This window comes from Mesocricetus auratus, unplaced genomic scaffold, assembly GCF_017639785.1.
Source record: "Mesocricetus auratus isolate SY011 unplaced genomic scaffold, BCM_Maur_2.0 Super-Scaffold_100026, whole genome shotgun sequence".
NCBI lineage: Eukaryota > Metazoa > Chordata > Mammalia > Rodentia > Cricetidae > Mesocricetus > Mesocricetus auratus.
The window spans coordinates 25,747,119-25,765,361 of NW_024429207.1; the positions used below are offsets into that span (position 1 = coordinate 25,747,119).

At 50.7% G+C, this 18,243-nt stretch overlaps 1 protein-coding gene across 9 annotated transcripts in view; it reads right to left on the reverse strand.

Moving 5' to 3' along the window:
• Positions 1–2,734: 2,734 nt before the first annotated feature.
• Fgfr1 (fibroblast growth factor receptor 1) overlaps positions 2,735–18,243 on the reverse strand; it is a 55,023-nt gene continuing 39,514 nt past the window's right edge. For 5 of the 9 annotated variants that reach the window (XM_013110822.3, XM_013110821.3, XM_021225138.2 and 2 more), the window contains 14 exons: positions 17,973–18,145; positions 16,218–16,341; positions 14,774–14,964; positions 12,274–12,418; positions 9,787–9,989; positions 8,870–9,015; positions 8,510–8,631; positions 8,111–8,221; positions 7,533–7,723; positions 6,463–6,585; positions 5,813–5,883; positions 5,380–5,517; positions 4,970–5,075; positions 2,735–4,868 (listed from right to left, as the gene is read on the reverse strand). In XM_013110822.3, coding sequence (XP_012966276.1) covers positions 4,662–4,868; positions 4,970–5,075; positions 5,380–5,517; positions 5,813–5,883; positions 6,463–6,585; positions 7,533–7,723; positions 8,111–8,221; positions 8,510–8,631; positions 8,870–9,015; positions 9,787–9,989; positions 12,274–12,418; positions 14,774–14,964; positions 16,218–16,341; positions 17,973–18,145 — 2,051 coding nt within the window. In that variant the 3' untranslated portion in view covers positions 2,735–4,661. The remainder of the gene's footprint in view (positions 4,869–4,969; positions 5,076–5,379; positions 5,518–5,812; positions 5,884–6,462; positions 6,586–7,532; positions 7,724–8,110; positions 8,222–8,509; positions 8,632–8,869; positions 9,016–9,786; positions 9,990–12,273; positions 12,419–14,773; positions 14,965–16,217; positions 16,342–17,972; positions 18,146–18,243) is intronic. The other 4 variants (XM_040731968.1, XM_013110820.3, XM_040731971.1 and 1 more) reach the window with 2 other exon arrangements.

Consider the following 18,243-nt stretch of genomic DNA (forward strand, 5'->3'; position numbering starts at 1 on the left):
CACACACACACACACACACCACTCCATCATCTCCCAAGTACCTGGGATTATAGCCCAGGTGGTTCAGACCTTTTAAGAGGAAATGCATTTCATAATGGAGTCAGCTTGGCACCTTGGATACCTCTGCCTCCTGTGGTGTGGAATCCCTAGTCAGAACATAGAGGTTACCAAAACCACTTTTTTTTTTTTTTTTTTTTTTTTTGGTTTTAGGAGACAGGGTTTCTCTGTATTGTTTTGGAGGCTGTCGGTCCAGCCCGGCCTCTAACTCACAGAGATCCGCCTGCCTCTGCCTCCCGAGTGCTGGGATTAAAGGCGTGCGCCACCACCGCCCGGCTCCCAAAACCACTTTTAAGAGCGCCTGACCACCTTTGCAGAGTGATTCTTCAGTGGAACAGTGCTATAAGTACCTGGGACCAGGTTGGACATACTTCCCAGGAAGGCAAAGCATCTTGAAGAAGTCAAAACAGATTAGTGATGCTGGAGAGATTGTTCAGCAGTTAAGACCATTTGATCTTGCAGAGGATCAGGGCTCTAATCCCAGCACCCTCATGGTGGCTCACAACCATTTCTAACTCCCATTCCATAGGACCCAACACTCTCTTCTGAATTCCACAGGTACCAGTCATGCATGTGATGCACATACATACGTGCAAACAAAAGACTCATAAATCTTAAAACGAGATTAACTAGCCAGGCAGTGGTGGCACACACCTTTAATCCCAGCACTTGGGAGACAGAGGCAGGTGGATGGATCTCTGTGAGTTTGAGGCTAGCTTGGTCTACATAGCAAGTGCCAGCATAGGCTCCAAAGCTACACAAAGAAATCCTGTCTCAAAAAGGAGAGAGAGAGAGAGAGAGAGAGAGAGAGAGAGAGAGAGAGAGAGAGAGAGAGAGAGAGAGAGAGAGTTGTTGTTGTTTTTCTCAAGACAGGGTTTCTCTGTGGCTTTGGAGGCTGTCCTGGAACTCCCTTGGTAGTCCAGGCTGGTCTCGAACTTACAGAGATCTGCCTGCCTCTGCCTCCAAGTGCTGGGACTAAAGGTGTGCGCCACCACCACCGAATGCATGGTCTCTCGTGCTAGCAATTGAACTACATCTCCAGCCCAGAAAGACGTGCCACAAAACACTCCCTTGTCATGGAGGACACGCCCCACCCTGTGCTGCTAATTAACTGATTTCTCCAGACTGATGAAGCCCTGTGTTAATACGTCATCCTATGCTGTTGCTATTGGTCTAACCAGTTGGCACACAATAAAACTTACCTCTTCAAGTGGTGTTTAAAAAATGTTTATGTATATGTTTATGTATATGTTCATGAATACCCGAAGAGGGAATCAGATCCCATTACAGTTAGTTGTGAGCCACCTTGTGGTTGCTGGGAATTGAACTCAGGACCCCTGGAAGAAGAGTCAGTGTTCTTAACTGCTGAGCCATTTCTTCAGCCCATGATTTTTTTTTTAACTTGATGTACATTACAGGTATGGAATATGAGAACAGGATTAGCTAGTTAACTGGCTTAACTGTTTCATCTACAGGACTCGTATGTGGCTGCCCTCTCAATACTTTCTAGTCTTCTCAATGGGCAAAATGGGAAGTTAAATCTAGTCACTGTGATCATCAGTGTGCTTCCTTTCTGTTTTACTTTTTGTTTTGGAGATTACTGGACAATCTTGGTTGGCCTAGAACTTGCTATGTAGAGCAGGCTGGCCTTGGATTTACAGAGATCATCAGTGGCCACCCTCCTGAGTTCTGGTATTAAAGGCATGTGATACCAGGTCTCTCTCTTGTTACTTTGTTTCATTTGTGGGTTGTTTTGGTTTTTCAAGACAAGGTTTCTCTGCTTAGCCCTAGCTGTCCTGAACTCTGTGTAGTCCAGGCTAGCCTTGATAGCAGAGATTCATCTGCCTCTGCCTCTGCCTCCTAAGTGATGGGATTAAAAGCATGTGCCACCATGACTGGGAACTTGTGTTTTTTAAGACAAAGCTTCATGTAGCCCAAACTGGTCTTAAACTAGTAGTAGCTTTCCTTGGTTTTGCTAACTTCTAGGCTAGTAAGCTACTTGATACCTCTCTCTGCCCATCTTTATAGATGGTATCGATGCTTCCATTTTCAACATTTAGGATACTTGGCCATAACCCCAGGCTGCAACCTCACTGGTAGAGCCCTGGCCAGTGACCAGGAACCACAGCTACAGAGCTCAAACCTTACACAGGATTCTGCCATAATAGTTGTTGGTGGCATTTAATAGTATCACCCTGCACTTGTGACAGGTCTAGTTCTGCACAAGCCACATTGGTCAAGTCCAGAGTTTTAGAATACTAAATCCAGGCCAAGGATTCCCACTCGCAGGTAGGTCTGTTATGTCAGAGCAAACTGGCCCATTACCTAATACGGTGGTGGTGGTGGTGGGGACTTTAGCTTGCTGGCTCCACCCGGTGGCAGCTGATAAACAGACTTCATTACCATTAAGGCAGTTTCTTCATCTATGTTCAATCTTACTTACCTGAAATCAATATATTACATTAACAGAGCCAGGGGACTGATGATCTCTAGCCTCTGGCAATTAGAAAGGGTGGAAAGGCAGTATTGATTGATGCCTTGGCCATATTTTAACCCTCAGGAAACCAGACAGATGCAATACTTTGACAGCACATCTTCATTAGATAAGCTGGGTTCCCTGTCCCAAGAGACTCAATCTGGTCATCTAAGTAAAACAGCCATTTCATTTTCCTTCAGGTCAATTTTACTGTCTTTTATTTGATAGCCACCCTGTCTCGGGGGATATTTGTGGGCAATTTGAATAGCAACAGCGAGGACTTCGGTGCCTTCTATTCCGTAGCATCTTTCCTCAAATCATACAAAGCCCTCTGTAGATTCTCCCATCCATTCACACAACATTGAGCCAAGCAGCACTGAGGCAGAAATTATGGTCACTATTTTAACAAGGAAAACAACTATGATATGACCTCTAAGCAGATGAGTCTGAGCTAAAATTCATTCCCTGGTCTTCTTCGCCGAATTATACCTTTCAGCATAAGAAAACACTTGTAATACTTTTGACAGTTACATGTTTACAGAGAGAAACAATGATAACAACTCCATGATGATGACCAAAACTATAGTCACCAAAAATGCCCCGCTCAGAATGTATTAAAGAAGCAGCCTTAATCCCCGCAGGATGAGGCCACATTGAACTGTCTTGTATTCAGCAGTGACCCAGCAGTAAGCACTAAGAATACAGCAGGGCTGGTCTCAGCCAGATAAGGTGCCACCTGAAAGGACAATAACCACCAGCAGGTGGCAGAAGTAAGTCTCCAAGCAGAACCAAACCAAAGGAGATTGTTTTCCCTTTCCTGAGGGGTGGGTGGAGTTTGTATAGGAAAAACCACAAGCCAAGATCAGGGATAGTCCCAACAAATGCAACCTGGAAGGGGAGGGCAGGAATGGGAAAGGAAATGGAGAGGAGGTTGGTTAAGACAAGACTAGCTTTGGGTGACATTTTCTCTCACAGATGCAAAGGCGCACCCACACAGGGTTTGGGCTTTGAGTCTCTGTATGGTTCGTTCTACCGTTGGCTAGTTTCATCTCCTCTGAGGAAACAATCTGGTCGGAGGAAACAAGCTCGTAGTCTTGGTTCTCTGCCCTCCATTACTTTGGTCTTCTTTCCCTGTCTTTCCCAAATCAGAGATAGAAGGGCTGCCTGTGAGGTCAGGGAAACACAGAAAGCACACAGTGCCAACAGCTCATGGCCCCTTAGTCCCTGTCTCCCTCCTTTGCAGGGACATCTGCTCCCTTTTCACACGCCCAGGATAAAAATGAAGCAGCAGCAATTTTTATTGAGGGACCTAAACTGAAAATAGGTCTAAAACATAATTTAAAAAAATAAAACAGCAAAAGTAGCAAAAAATATATGACCTTTTAAAAAACATTTTCCTTTTTTTTTGTTTTTGTTTTTAATATATAGCAATGGATGCCTCCCAGCCACCAGGAGCATCTCACCCAATGGGTAAATCTCTAGTAACGGCCCTTTTAAAAAGACATGTAAATATATACTCAGATTTATACACTTTGTGTTTTCTTCATAGCTATGTACAGAGCCCCGAGTCTAGGGCTCAGCCCCAGGACCACATCACTGCTCCCCATCTCTGCCTCACCATCTTCTGGTACCAGGTATTTGGTCAGCAAAGCAAATTAGTATTGGAATTAAGAAGCCACTGGTACCACCCATCCGAAGCAGAGGCTGTCTTCAGTAAAGGCCTGAACAGAAACAAACCCCACTGCTTCAGTAGCCCCACGGCTGCTGCCACCAGAACACAGGAGGCCAATGGGTCGACCAGAACGCTCGAGAGAGCTCTTGCTCGCTCTCCTGTTATTCTACTCCCCAGGCCTCCAAGGAGTACCAGGCAGCAGGAGGGGTCTTGGTCCAACACCCGGGAAGGAGGAAGTGGCTACCAGCAAGTACCTGCCTCTTGGCTCCCCTCTCACACGGCAGGTTGAGAAGGGGAAGAGGGGTCTGGGGTGGCGGGGTGATGACGGGGGCAGGCCACACAGGAAGGCCTCAAGTACACACCGGCTCTTGCCAGCAACAAAGGAGAAAGGGAGAGGCAGTGTGTCCCGCAGGGAATTATGGGTGAGGGGCACAGGTGACGACGAAACTGGGGAAGTCAGCGCCTTTTGAGTCCACCATTGGCAAGCTGGGCCGGGTGTCGGGGCAGACAGGGTTCCTTGGCCGGGTGTCGGGGCAGACAGGGTTCCTCAGGTAACGGCTCATGAGAGAAGACAGAGTCCTCCCCTGAAGAGCAGGTAGAGCTCCGTGTGTCGGGAAAGCTGGGAGAGTACTGGTCCAGCGGCATCGACAGGTCCAGATACTCCTGTGAGGAGGAGGGGGCAAGTGGCACACACACCTTCCTGCGGCCGTGTCCCCTGAGGTGCCTGGGAGGACGGCCCACGTCCCAGCCCAGAGGAGCTCTACCTGGTTGGAGGTCAAGGCCACAATGCGGTCCAGGTCTTCCACCAGCTGCTTGAAAGTCGGCCTCTGAGAGGGCACTGCGTGCCAGCAGTCCCGCATCATCATGTACCTGAAGCAGGACGGTGAGGTCAAAGAGAGGGCAATGGCGGGGCGGGGCGGGGCGGGGCCGGAGGGCGGGGCCGGGATGACCAGGGAGGCTGCTCCCTCCAAACACATAGCTTTCACCATCTGCCTTCCCTCCGTGCTCCCACTTCCTTCAGAGCCAAGAACTTCAAGAACCTCCCATGAGCAGCCACCTAAGGAACCCGCCCTGTCTTCCCCAACACGTGACCCAGCCTGCCAGCGGAGGACTCGAAGGGCGCCGGTCTACCAGCAGCCTCTCCCCCACGGTCTTCCCCCCAAGTCGTGCTTACAGCTCATTGGTACAGTTAGTGGGCTTGTCCATACGATGACCCTCCTTCAGCAGCTTGAAAAGCTCTTCCACAGGCACACCAGGGTATGGGGAGCCACCCAGAGTGAAGATCTCCCACAAGAGCACCCCAAAAGACCACCTAGAGGAGAACGCGGTGCCACTGAGACTCACGGCACCGGGCCAGACTGCCCTAGGGCTTCCTAGGTCCTCTTGAGAACTCAGCACGGGAGGTGCTCACCTTGAACCTCTCTGCCCCCCCCCCCGCACAGCCCTTAAGTTCAGGAGGCAGGGCACAGGAGACAAGGGGTCAGCAAGGGACAAGACAATAGTCCCTCCCCCCCATGATGGAGAGAGATCCTCAGCAGTCTAGAGTTGCAGGCCTGCTGGCATTCTTTCCCCAGCATATCCCGGGTGATCGTGTGTTTCAAACTCACACGTCACTCTGGTGGGTGTAGATCCGGTCGAACAACGCCTCGGGTGCCATCCACTTCACGGGCAGCCGGCCCTGCAAACAGCAGTGTGGGGAGAAATGAGCCAGACAGCTCCTGGGATGGCTCAGGGCAGCGAGGGGACCCAGGGCAGTGAGGGGACCCAGGGCAGCGAGGGGACCCAGGGCAGCGAGGGGACCCAGGGCAGCGAGGGGACCCAGGGTATGGACAGGTGGGACCCAGGGCAGTGAGGGGACCCAGGGCATGGACAGGTGGGACCCAGGGCATGGACAGGTGGGACCCAGGGCAGTGAGGGGACCCAGGGCAGGGACAGGTGGGACCCAGGGCAGCGAGGGGACCCAAGGCAGCGAGGGGACCCAGGGCAGTGAGGGGACCCAGGGCATGGACAGGTGGGACCCAGGGCAGTGAGGGGACCCAGGGCATGGACAGGTGGGACCCAGGGCATGGACAGGTGGGACCCAGGGCAGCGAGGGGACCCAGGGCAGTGAGGGGACCCAGGGCGCGGCACGCACGCTTTCTTTCGGCCAATCCCACGGCACCTTTCCTTAGATCACAACCCCACGTGAGCATGGCAGAGCGTATAGGGAAAGCCTAGTGGGGTGTGGGACCCAGGAGATGCCACGCCAGAGACTCACATTGGTGGTTTTTTTATAGTAGTCGATATGGTGAATGTCTCGAGCTAGGCCAAAGTCTGCGATCTTCATTACGTTGTCTTCTGTCACCAGGACATTCCTAGCAGCCAGGTCTCGGTGTATGCACTGCAAGGGGGGGAAGGGGGTTGACGACAACCTTGAACCACGCTCTGCCACACAGCCAGCTAGCCCCCCCCCTACTCCAGCCAGCACTTATTGTGTAGTAGGTGGCAGATCGCTGTACCTCACAGGCCTTCTGCCCTCTGGCAACCCCCCAGAATATTCTTTAATTCTCGACACCTTCAGCTGTAGTCTTCTCAATCAATTTAGCAAGCCCTCCTTTATGCACGCCTTCTTTCTTGATCCCAACCTCTAGCTTTTGGAATTATAACCCCCCAAACAGGATGTTTAGGCGCGCACTCAGGCTGTGGAGGTGTGTGTGCTGAGCCGTGCCCTCCCTGGCAGAGCTTGTCTGCACTGGGTAGGGAATTGAAACAAAGATATAGTGAACACTGAAACCCGAGACAAGCACTTTGACAGACACAAGTCATCTTATCCTCACCTAATTCTAGGACATAGAAATTAATATTCCTATTTTTTGTCTGAAGAAATACAAAGCTGGGTTCAGTGGCACATGCCTATAACCCCAGCACTTGAGAGGTCGAGGCAGGATAATCACAAATTTAAGGCCAGTCTGTGCGGCACAATGAATTTGAGGTCCGCCTCTGTTACCAAATGGGACCTTAGATATAAATTTAAAAATAGTTGCCTCAGTCTATGCAGAAAGTGGCTATGTAGATTTCAAACCCAATTCAATCGGACCCCAAGGCGACAAGGGCTTTCCTGAAAGCCTAATGAAACACAAGTGGTCTGGTTTTGGGCACCCCGAGCTCTAAAGGACACAGTGATAGGCTGGAGCCAGGCACAGTAGTGCACACAGCATCCTGGCACCAGAGAATGGGGGTACAGATGAGCTCAAGGCCAGCACAGACTATGTAGTCAGAAATTCGAGCACTAGGCAGCTTCAGTCCTACCCTGACTTTTGTGGGGAGGAGTGCAATCAGGCTCCATACCTTCTTAGAGGCTAGATACTCCATGCCCCGGGCCACCTGATAGGCACAGGATACCAGATCTTTAGAGGACAGCTGTTCCTCGGGGTTGTGGCTGGGGTTGTAGCAATATTCCAGCCCAGGAGGCCTCCGGGCCTGCAGATACTCCCGAAGGTTGCCTTTGGAGGCATACTCCACAATGACATAAAGAGGACCTATGAGCACAAAGATAGAGCCCACAGGTCAGGCAATAGGTCAGCAGGTGTAGCTATACCTAATGGAAGCCCCTCCTCCAAATGTCACAGCCCACATGTGTCCCATGCCTAGTGTAAACCCCCTTTCCTGACTCCCCCGGATGGGAACAGGGAAAGTCATTCTTCCTATAGAAAGTCAGAGAAAGAATTCTTCCCAGTAGAGTCCAGAAAGTTCCCAAGCAACGCTGAGGGTAGGAGCCCCATAGTAGACTCCAATAACATCCTTGTTCCTGTTCACGTACTGAATCTAGGCGTCAGTATGTAATCTTGGACAAATGCCAGCCCCCGAGAAACACGTTAAACTCCCAGCTAAAGCCAGGTTCTCGGCTGCTGCCCGGAGCCACCTACCGTCCTGTGTGCAGGCCCCCAGCAGGTTGATGATGTTCTTATGCTTGCCGATCATCTTCATCATCTCCATCTCCGAGATCAGGTCCGACAGGTCCTTCTCTGTTGCGTCGGCTTTACAAGCAAACCGGAGAGTGGCGTGAGGGAAGCTGAGCCCAAAGGGACCCCCGTCCCCCAGGACCTGCTTGTCTCCCCTCAACTCCCCATCCAGGCATCGCCACTGCCATGTGGTGCTGAAAGTGGCCGGGGAGACCATGAGGAAAAAGAAAGATTGCCCCTCCAGTCCCAGGTTAGCCCCTCAGGCAGTGCGGCAGCGCCACAGAACGCTTTCCATTTGGTCCAGACCTCGTTTGCTTAGAAAGGGAAGAGACTACCATGGCAGCACACAGGAGCATCACTCACATTTCAGCATCTTCACAGCCACTTTGGTCACGCGGTTGGGTTTGTCCTTATCCAGCCCGATGGCCTCCGCCAATACCACCTGCCCAAAGCAGCCCTCTCCAAGAGGTTTGCCTAAGACCAGTCTTGAGGCAGAAAGAGAGTGACAGTCAGGGCTGGACACACAGTGAGTGACAGTCGGGGCTACTAAAAGTCAAACTCTTTCCTACAGGGCAGCTCATCCCCGTTTCTCCTGGCGTTTCACCCAGTCAAGAGCGGGGAGAAGCTATTTCCAGAGGCATCTACCTAAAAGGCCTCAGCATACGATTCCTACAGCTAGGACACGTATGGGGTCCTCCGTGGGAAGTCACAGCGTATTATTACCTGTCTCTCGGCAGCTCCCAACGGGGGTCTTCAGGAAGCTCATACTCAGAGACTCCAGCTAGCATGGGGGTCCCACTGGAGGAGAGTCGTGAAGGCCGAACCAGGAGGACCCCAGAGTTCATGGATGCACTGGAGTCAGCGGACACCTGTAAGAAAGAGTGGGGTCACCCTTCTAGCAAGGCGAGCAGGAAGGGGCAGCAGACTCCTCCCAAATCCCCAGCTTTTCTCCACAGCACAGATTGGCTCCTCTCCTTAGCACGGTGTGGTGAAAAACAAAAACATAAGAGGTCAGAAGCTATATGACTGAGTAATTTCTACCATCAAAAAGTCTTTCCAAATCCCAGCACTCGGGCGGTGGTGGCGCAAGCCTTTAATCCCAGCACCGGGGAGGCAGAGGCAGGCAGATCTCCGAGTATAAGGCCAACTTGGTTTATAGGATAGCCAGAGCTACAAGGGAAACCTTGTCCTGAAAAACCAAATTAAAAAAAAAAAGTCTTTCTGGGCTCCATTTTACTCACCTACTCGATGAACATACCAAATATACCTCTTCCAGTTTAGTGTTTTATAATATCATTAACAGCTCTTTTCTTTTCCCAACTGTTTGCAAAAAACTCTTTCTCAGACTATGGAGACCTAATCCCCAAGGCACCTTTCTGGGTCAGCAGTGTTCTGAGGGACAGTTAACCATTCACACTTTCTAACCCAATTCCTCCCACCGTGTCTCAGGAGATAGACCGAGGCCTTTGTGGTTGGGGTACAGGTAGACAGGTTTATAACGTTCCAATGTCTCTAGTCCAGAGGGTGGAGCAAAGCCCGGCATGGTAGATGAGGAACAGCCAGGGGCTGGGAAAGGAAGCAGGCCCTGGAGGCCCAGAGGCGGCGGCAGTGGTGAGCGTGCAAATCCCCCATCTACTTTCTGTTACCTGTCTGCGCAGAGGGATGCTCTTGGCCAGCTTGTGCACAGCCATCTGGCTATGGAAGTCACTCTTCTTGGTGCCGCTCTTCATCTTGTAGATGATGACAGAGCCCACCATACAGGAGATGAGGAAGGCCCCGGTGCAATAGATGATGATCTCCAGATAGAGCGGTGACGTCATCACAGCTGGTCTCTCTTCCAGGGCTGAGTCAGTGTGGACAGGGCGTCAGCGGGTTACGGGGGCTTTGCCCATGAGAGGTATGCCCCATGAGAAACCCAGCCCCTCTTCCTTTCCCCCTGGGAACTTATAGGGAAGGGGAAAACCCAGCCAGATCCTAGTGAAGACTGGGATTCTGGTATCAAAAGAACCAGACATCTTTAACGTCCTTAACTTCAAAGCCCATAGAGGATAAAGCCTAGACTATCCTGCTATACAAGTCAAACACTCATTAACTCCAGAGCCACCTTGCAGCTCCCTAGAGGGCTAGATGGGCACCACAGACCCTGCAGAACCTCAATGTTGTGCCATAGATCATACAGAGACAGGCTGTTATGACCTCAAAGAACAAGACATAGAGTGGCACTCAAATGGGGGCTAATGAATGCTCATGGAAGCCACCCTGTGTCTTACTAACCACCTGTCACCTGTTAGATCCGACCCACCAATGGCCAAAACACAGTCGAAATAAATTCAATGTCTAAGTGTGTCTGTAGATGGAAAAACGTGTATTTGGCAGTTCTTAGGTAATCTACTTATGGCCCCCACAGGATTCCTAAAATGTAAGGAAGTGGGAGATTGGGAGGGGGGGCATCGATTTACTGTGTTCTTCCACTTCTATTTAGAATTCATACTGCCAGGCAGGGTGGAGCACACCTTTAATCCCAACACTTGAGAGGCAGAGGCGGGCAGATCTCTATGAGTTCAAGGCCAGCCTTGTCCACAGAGTTCCAGGACAGCCAGGACTGTTACACAGAGAAACCCTGTGTTGAAAAAATCAAAAGAATAGAATTCATACTGTCTTGGCTAATTTTATGTCAATCTGATACAAGTTACAGTCATCTGAAAGAAGGAAATCTCAATTGAGAAAATGTCTCCATAAAAGTGGGCTGTGTGTAAGCATGCACGGCACTTTGCTATTAGTGATTAGTGCAGAGGGTCCAGTCCACTGTGGGGAGTGCCATTCCTGGGCTCTGGGAGAGCACAGAGCAAGCCATGGGGAGCAAGCCAGTAAGCAGCACCCTCCTTGGTGTCTGCATCAGCTCCTGCCCCCAGGTGTCTGCCCTGCTTAAGATTCTGCCCCAACTGCCTCTGATGATGAATTGTGGTATGGAAAGATAAGCCGAATAAACCCTTTCCTCCCCAAGTTGCTTATGGTCATGGCGTTTCAACACAGCAATAGTGACCCTGACTGAGACATTTGCTGGTTAGTCCACCTTTCCCTTCAGCACCAGAAACAGTGTCTGCCCGCCGGAACCGCCTTCCCCTGCACGTATACAGCCCTCTTCCTACAGTCCTCCCCTTTAAAACCTCAGTCAGCCGGAGGAAGAGGAAGGGACACCCGGGGAGTCCTCCCCACCCAACAAGGGACCTCAGAGCTGATGACAGGGAAAGCGCTATTTGTCCTTTCCCCCGCCCAGGATCAGAAAATGAAGACTCACAGGGAGCACTGACTAAACAGTCAGGGGTGAGGATAAAAAGAAGATGCTTCTCTGCAAGCATCAGTGCGCGGGGCCGCTGGGCAAGCAAGGTGGAAGGGAAGAGTCGAGAAGGAATGAGAGGCAGCAGCCGCAGAACAGCAGCACCCAGGTCTCACGCAGCCAAGACCATACTGGTCTTGTGTCACCAGCCCACCACCCGGCACGGCTGCAGGCTCCTTCCTTCCTGGCTGGTACATGGGACACAGATCTCCCCGCTTGGGAGGGGTAAGCCAGAGAGGCCGAATGGTCACTGTCAGGTTAAGACAGGCCTTTCCCAAGGTAGCTCAAGTTTGCTGCTATCCAGGCATGCCAATCAAAGAGCAGCAGAATGAAGACGGGGCCAGCAGCATCCAATGGAAGCCGTAGGCTCCCGTTGGCCCAGAACCTGTATTCACAGAGAAGAGGTCCAGGGCTTTTCTTATTGACGCTCTTGGGACTGGCTAAGAGGTCCCAGTAATTCAAACCCTCGGGCACCAAGTGGATGAGGGAAGATGCTATTCCCAAGGACAGAAGGAGCCTGTGCTTTCCGGAAAGCCCTGCTGCAAGGTAAACCCAGAGCTCATGCATGCATTACACTGACCAGGGAGAGAGCCAGATACAGATGTGCAGGGGGAGGCTGCCCCGTGACTTCCTGAGAATCCAGGGACCCCCTGCACGTGCCTCAAAGCGGGAGCAGAAAAGGGCACACAGCAGATGGGAGCCATCTCTTCTGGCCTCTCCCCAGCCCTGTAATGGATGCGCTGCTCCCATGGCAAAGGCAGGACAGGGAAAGGATCAGTGCAGTGTATACCTTCCAGAACGGTCAACCATGCAGAGTGATGGGAGAGTCCGATAGAGTTACCCGCCAAGCACGTATACTCCCCCGCATCCTCAAAGGAGACATTTCGTAAGTGAAGCACCTCCATCTCCTTGTCGGTGGTATTAACTCCAGCAGTCTAGAAGAGACAACGGAAGCAAAATGGACAAGCACAGGACATGAGACCTCAGAGGGACAGAGAAAGAGTGGGGACAGCGAAGGGGACCAAAACCAGAGGAAGAAATGCTCCCAGCATCTCCTTTGCAACAAGGCAAAAACCACCAGGCAGCGAGACCTGTTAGAGGAAAAGAGTGAGGTCCTGAGGGAGGCGCTCCTGCAGACCTGAGAGGACGGCGGCGGGTTACGACCCTTCACCAGACGCTGGCAGCCACTGGCCCAGCCAAGCATGCGGGCGACGGGCAGCATGGAGAAATGGGGCCTGGCAGGCGGGGGCTGTTTGGTTTTAGGTAAAGAGGAGTCAGTGGGTACAGATGGACACATGGCGGGGAAAGAAAGGCAGTCTACACACACACACACACACACACACACACACACACACACACACACACACACACACCCTCTGCAGATACAGGTAAGAGAGAGAATAACGGTCCCTTCTCTTCGCCACCATTTGAAACTTTAAAGTATCATTCCTAACACAAAAGACTATCTCATAAGTGCATGGATGGGTATAAGCACTTACACACACACACACACACATACACACACACACACACACAACCTGCAGATGCCAGTAAGAGAGAGAATACCCGGTCCCTTCTCTTCGCCACCATTTGAAACTTTAAAGTATCATTCCTAACACAAAAGACTATCTCATAAGTGCATGGACAGGCATAAGTACTTACACACACATACACACACACACACACACACACACACACACACACACACACGCATATGGGAGGGGTAGGAAGGGGAGAGGGAGAGAGAGGGAGAGAGAGGGAGAGAGAGGGAGAGAGAGAGGGGGAGAGGGGGAGAGAGAGAGAGAGAGAGAGAGAGAGAGAGAGAGAGAGAGAGAGAGAGAGAGAGAGAGAGAGAGAGAGAGAGAGAGAGAGAGAGAGAAGGCATAAGGCATAAAGGGAACCACAGATAACCAACACAGTACCAAACCAAACCAACCTCCCAAGCCAGGGATTTTTCCATGGCTCTGGGCATTAAGAACAAAGTAAGAGAAAGGTAGAGTTGGTGCTGGCTTCCCAATCTGCCCCAGCAGTGTGGGGCCTAAATCAAGTACCCAGTATAGAGTCCCGTCCATCTCCCCATTACCTTTTGCCACAGGTCTGGTGACAGTGAGCCACGCAGACTGGTTAGCTTCACCAATATAATTGGAAACCTTACACACATATTCCCCGCTCTGGGCCTCTGTCACATTGAACAGGGTCAGCACCTCCGCATCCGAGCTATTAATCCCCGAATGCTGGAATAAACCAACGACACACCAGTCAGTTGGGCAAACACTGAGATGTGGCCACACTGTGCTCCTGGGGTAACTTTCAGTCAGGTCCAAGGAGCCAAGGTAAGGGAGACGCTGAGACCTACCACCTTCTCTTCTGGGTGGAACAAAACGAAACCTCTTAGAAGAGTAGATGGAAAGGAAGGGTAAGACGGTAAAACAGGAGGGGAGGGGGAGGGAAAACAGAAGAAAAAGGGAAACAGAAAGGGGGAGGGAAAGGGGGAGAGCAGAGGAAGGGAGGGGACGGGAAGGGTCACTGTCCCAAAGCAAATATTCTCTATGTGTTAAACTTCCTCTACCAGACCAGGGTGGGGACTTGTATGTAATTGGAGACAGAGCTCCCAGGCTCAAAGCTAGAGCTGGCCCTCTTTCTTCCAGAATATTTTCAGCTCCAGTGGCAAAGAGAAGGGACAGCCAGTAAATCTCTAGGACAGCCAAGGCAGGGGAGGATGAGGTCTAACTTCTGGTTATTCCTGCTGTAAAACCCATTGGAGACATAGGCAATTACCCCCCTGGATTAATGGAGCACTCAGGGGCAGTGAGAGACTGGGAGTGAGGGGAAAAAGAAAGAAAATGCCACTACTCCTTAAGCGCCTGAGAATTTATAGGTGGCATTTACTTTTCCAGCTGTTTAAGCAGCGCCCTTATCGTTTACCTTGTTCGCCAAAAGATTGTAACTTGGGAAACAAGCAGGTCGGACACGGGTAAACACGTGTTGTTGGAAGGCTGTGCTGCTGGGCCACAAGCAACAAGAGTCTCAATGCCTTCCTCGAGTGACTGATCCAAGATCCTGAACCACTCTCAAAGGTCCTTAGAAGCCAGCCGCTATTATCACCCACCCCACCCTCTCTTCCCAACGCATTCCCACCTTCTGCTGTCACCAGCCTGTGTCTAGATCCCTACTAAGATGGAGTATGATGTGCCTTACGGGTAAGGCTGAGCCCTAACCCCGGGCACTGAGCCCCAGGGGACACCTGGTCACCTTCCCAGCATATCGACCAAGAATGAGGCTAAGATTACCTTCAGGATCTGGACATATGGCAGGTTGTCCGGGCCAATCTTACTTCCATTCACCTCAATGTGCTTGAGCCACTGGATGTGAGGCTGTGGGTCACTGTACACCTTACACATGAACTCCACGTTGCTGCCCAGGGCCACGGTCTTGTTGGCAGGTAACCCTGCCTGCAGGATGGGCCGGTGAGGGGACCGCTCTGTGGAGGAAGGGAGAATATGGACATGTCTCTTCAATGGCCTGGTCCTGGTTGGGATGCTGGCAGAGGTAGGGTCTACCTTGGTTCTCCAGTGTCCTACCCAGTGCCTCTGTTCAACTCCAGCCCCTTGGACCCAGTTTGAGAGAAGGGATGCCATTTCCTCCAGTCCTGTACCACATTTCTTGTCTAAACAGAGACACACTCCCAGATTCCAGTGTCTTAGAGCCTCCCCAGATCTTCCCGACCAGAGTCATCTTCCTGAACTGCATCAATGTCAAGGTAGGTGCTGGTTCTGAGGCTCTGGACCATATACCCTACAGAACAGAAAGCCTACAATCTCTGTAATCACAGCCCCGAGACAAACAAGACACTGTTCTTCCTGTCTTTTGAAACGCCACCAAGTAGACTTGCTTGAGACTCTTTTATTTTTAATATTTTTTTTGATGCTTGAAATTCTATATTCAAAGGCACTTGGCCTCTGAATCTCAGTGTGTGTACTTGGCCTACAGCAACTCTAATTGTGCCTATACTGTTGAGGACACAAAGGACAAAGTCCAGGGCATGAATTTAAAGACCCTGGTATGTTAGTGGTGTTCATTAAGCAACTGCTACTATTATGCTACAGTTCTCACCACCGCATCAAGACACAGTAGCGGTTGCTTAATGAATGAATGGGAAAAAAAAAAAGTGAGTTAAGAATGGTAGTGCGTGCCTTTAATGCCTTTAATCCCAGCACTCAAGAGGCAGGGCAGGCAGAGTGAGTTCAGGTGAGTTCAAGGTCAGCCTGGTCTACATGGCAAGTTCCAGGATAGCCAGGGACATACTGAGACCCTGTCCCAAATAAGTAAATGAGTGAATGAATGAATGAATAAATAAAACAAAAGAAAGAAGAAAAGTGAGGCTTAAGACAGGCTCATGCCTGTAATCCCAGCACTTGAGAGGTTGGGGCAGGAGGAACACCATGGATTCAAGGTCAAGCTGTACACACAGTGAATTCCAAAGCAGCCTGGGCTTAAGGTCTGAGATTGATATAAATCAAATAGGAAGGAAGAGAGGGAGGAAGAGAAGGCACAGAGGGAAGGAGGGAGGGAGGGAGAGAGGGAGGGAGGGAGGGAGGGAGGGAGGAAGGGAGGGAGGGAGGGGCTCAGAGTGGGAAGCACAGTGCCTAATGTCCAGCCTCATCCCCAGGGCCTCTGACACCTCGGCCACCTTTCCTGCCCTGACTCTTGCCACCTTAGCCTTGGTCTTCTTACCTACAACATCAAGCTGGTAAGTATGGTTGATGCTGCCATACTCGTTCTCCACGATGCAGGTGTAGTTGCCCTTGTCAGAGGGCACCACAGAGTCCATTATGATGCTCCAGGTGGCATAACGAACCTGCAGGACACAGGCAAAGGGCTTTGTTGAACGCCGGGGGAGGGGCAGATGGCAACAGGTAGCGTGTTGCCAGTGCCGCACTGTTAGCCAAAACAAAGCAGGAGGGGCTAGTTCTCAGCCTATTCACACTCAGGACATGCCACGTGGTCTAAGTTAGGACGCTGTGAAAACCCTGGACACCTTCACGGTAGCTTCAGGAGCAGCCATGATTTGCACAAATGTGCCTTTGGCAAATTCCCCTAAACTCCCTGGTAACCCTCTCCACGCCCATCAATCTCATTCCTACACTGGATGTGGCTCTCCTGCTATTCTGCACACCGAGTCTCAAAAGCCAACTCCTCAGGCTTGGCACTTGCCACCAAGCCTGACAAGTTTGATCCCTAGGCACCACATGGTACAAGGAGAAAAGCAGTTCCTGCAAGTTGTCTTGTGATGTCCACATACACACCACTGCTTGCCCACAAAATGAATGAAAATGCAATTAAGACAAAACAAAACACCCTATCTCTTCTTCCTGCTGACAATGCTCAGATCTGTGCTCAACCTTCCTTCTGCTCTTCCTCCAAGGTACTAACCGAACAGCTGTTCACCACAGTTGCCCTTTGACATTTGCCTTCTTATTAGGCTACAAAAATCTTCATAGGCAGGGCTGGAGTGATGGCTCAGAGGTTAAGAGCACTGACTGTTCTTCCAGAGGTCCTGAGTTCAATTCCCAGCAACCACATGGTGGCTCACAACCACCCTGAATGAGATCTAGTACCTTCTGCTGACCTGCAGGCAGAAGGCTGTATACACAATAAATAAAATATTAAAAAAAAAATCTTCATAGGCCAGAATGCTGTCTCGTCCTAGCTGAAGCACAGCAACTTGCATACAGCCAAGTACTTGGTAAGTTAAGGTAAAGCGTTTCCACATTCCTTCTTTTAAAAAAAGAAAAGAGAAGAGATTCTAGGTGAGATGAGACCTATTTGGGAACCTTGAGGATCATTAGATCTCGGAGGAAGAGATTCTCATCCAACTGTTCTTCCTACAAATATGAAGGACTTGACCCAGAGGGAAAGGAAGAAGCTTATCAGCCTAGGAACCGCCTAATGGTATCAATAAGCCACACAAATGCTTTGATATGCTGTATTTCTTGGCAGAGGTCTAGTGAGTTTGTCGTTCTCAGGTTCTCTTATGGGGAGGTGACTGGTTTTCCCTTTTAGACTTGGGGCCTGAAGATGTGACTCAGTGTGGGCTTGGTATGCAGAAGGACAAGGGAAGGGGAAGGGAAGGGGGGGTGGGTTCTTTGTACTGACAGCTTAAAACATACCTACACTCCTCTATCTGATAATTTCATTTCCAGTAATCTGTCCTGAGAAAAGTCCTTTAAGATGACCAGGCATAGTGGCACACATATTCTTTAATCCCAGTACTTAGGAGGCAGAGGTGGATCTCTGAGTTGGAGGCCAGCCTGATCTACAGAGTGACTTCTAAGCCAGCCAGGGCTACGCAGAGAAATTATCTAGACACCCACCCCCACAAGGGGGCAACTAAAACAACAAAATAATAAAGGTATTTAGTGTGGGTTTCCTATCCTAGCCCTCCATCCAATGTCTTCTAACTTCTCTTGGATATGAACACACACGTACCTTATAGCCTCCAATTCGGTGGTCAGGTTTGAATTCTTTGCCATTTTTCAACCAGCGCAAAGTGGGATTGGGTGTACCGCTGGAGGGGCACTTGAATTTCACCGTCTTGGCAGCTGGCACAGCATGAAGTTTCTTTTCCATCTTTTCTGGAGATGTCCAGTATGGGGCTACAGCTGCCCAGGAAAAGTCAAGGGAGACAGATGAGGGAAGGAGGAATACTCAGAAGCAAGGGCCCAGGCAGGATCACACACACCCCATCTATCTGCTCAAT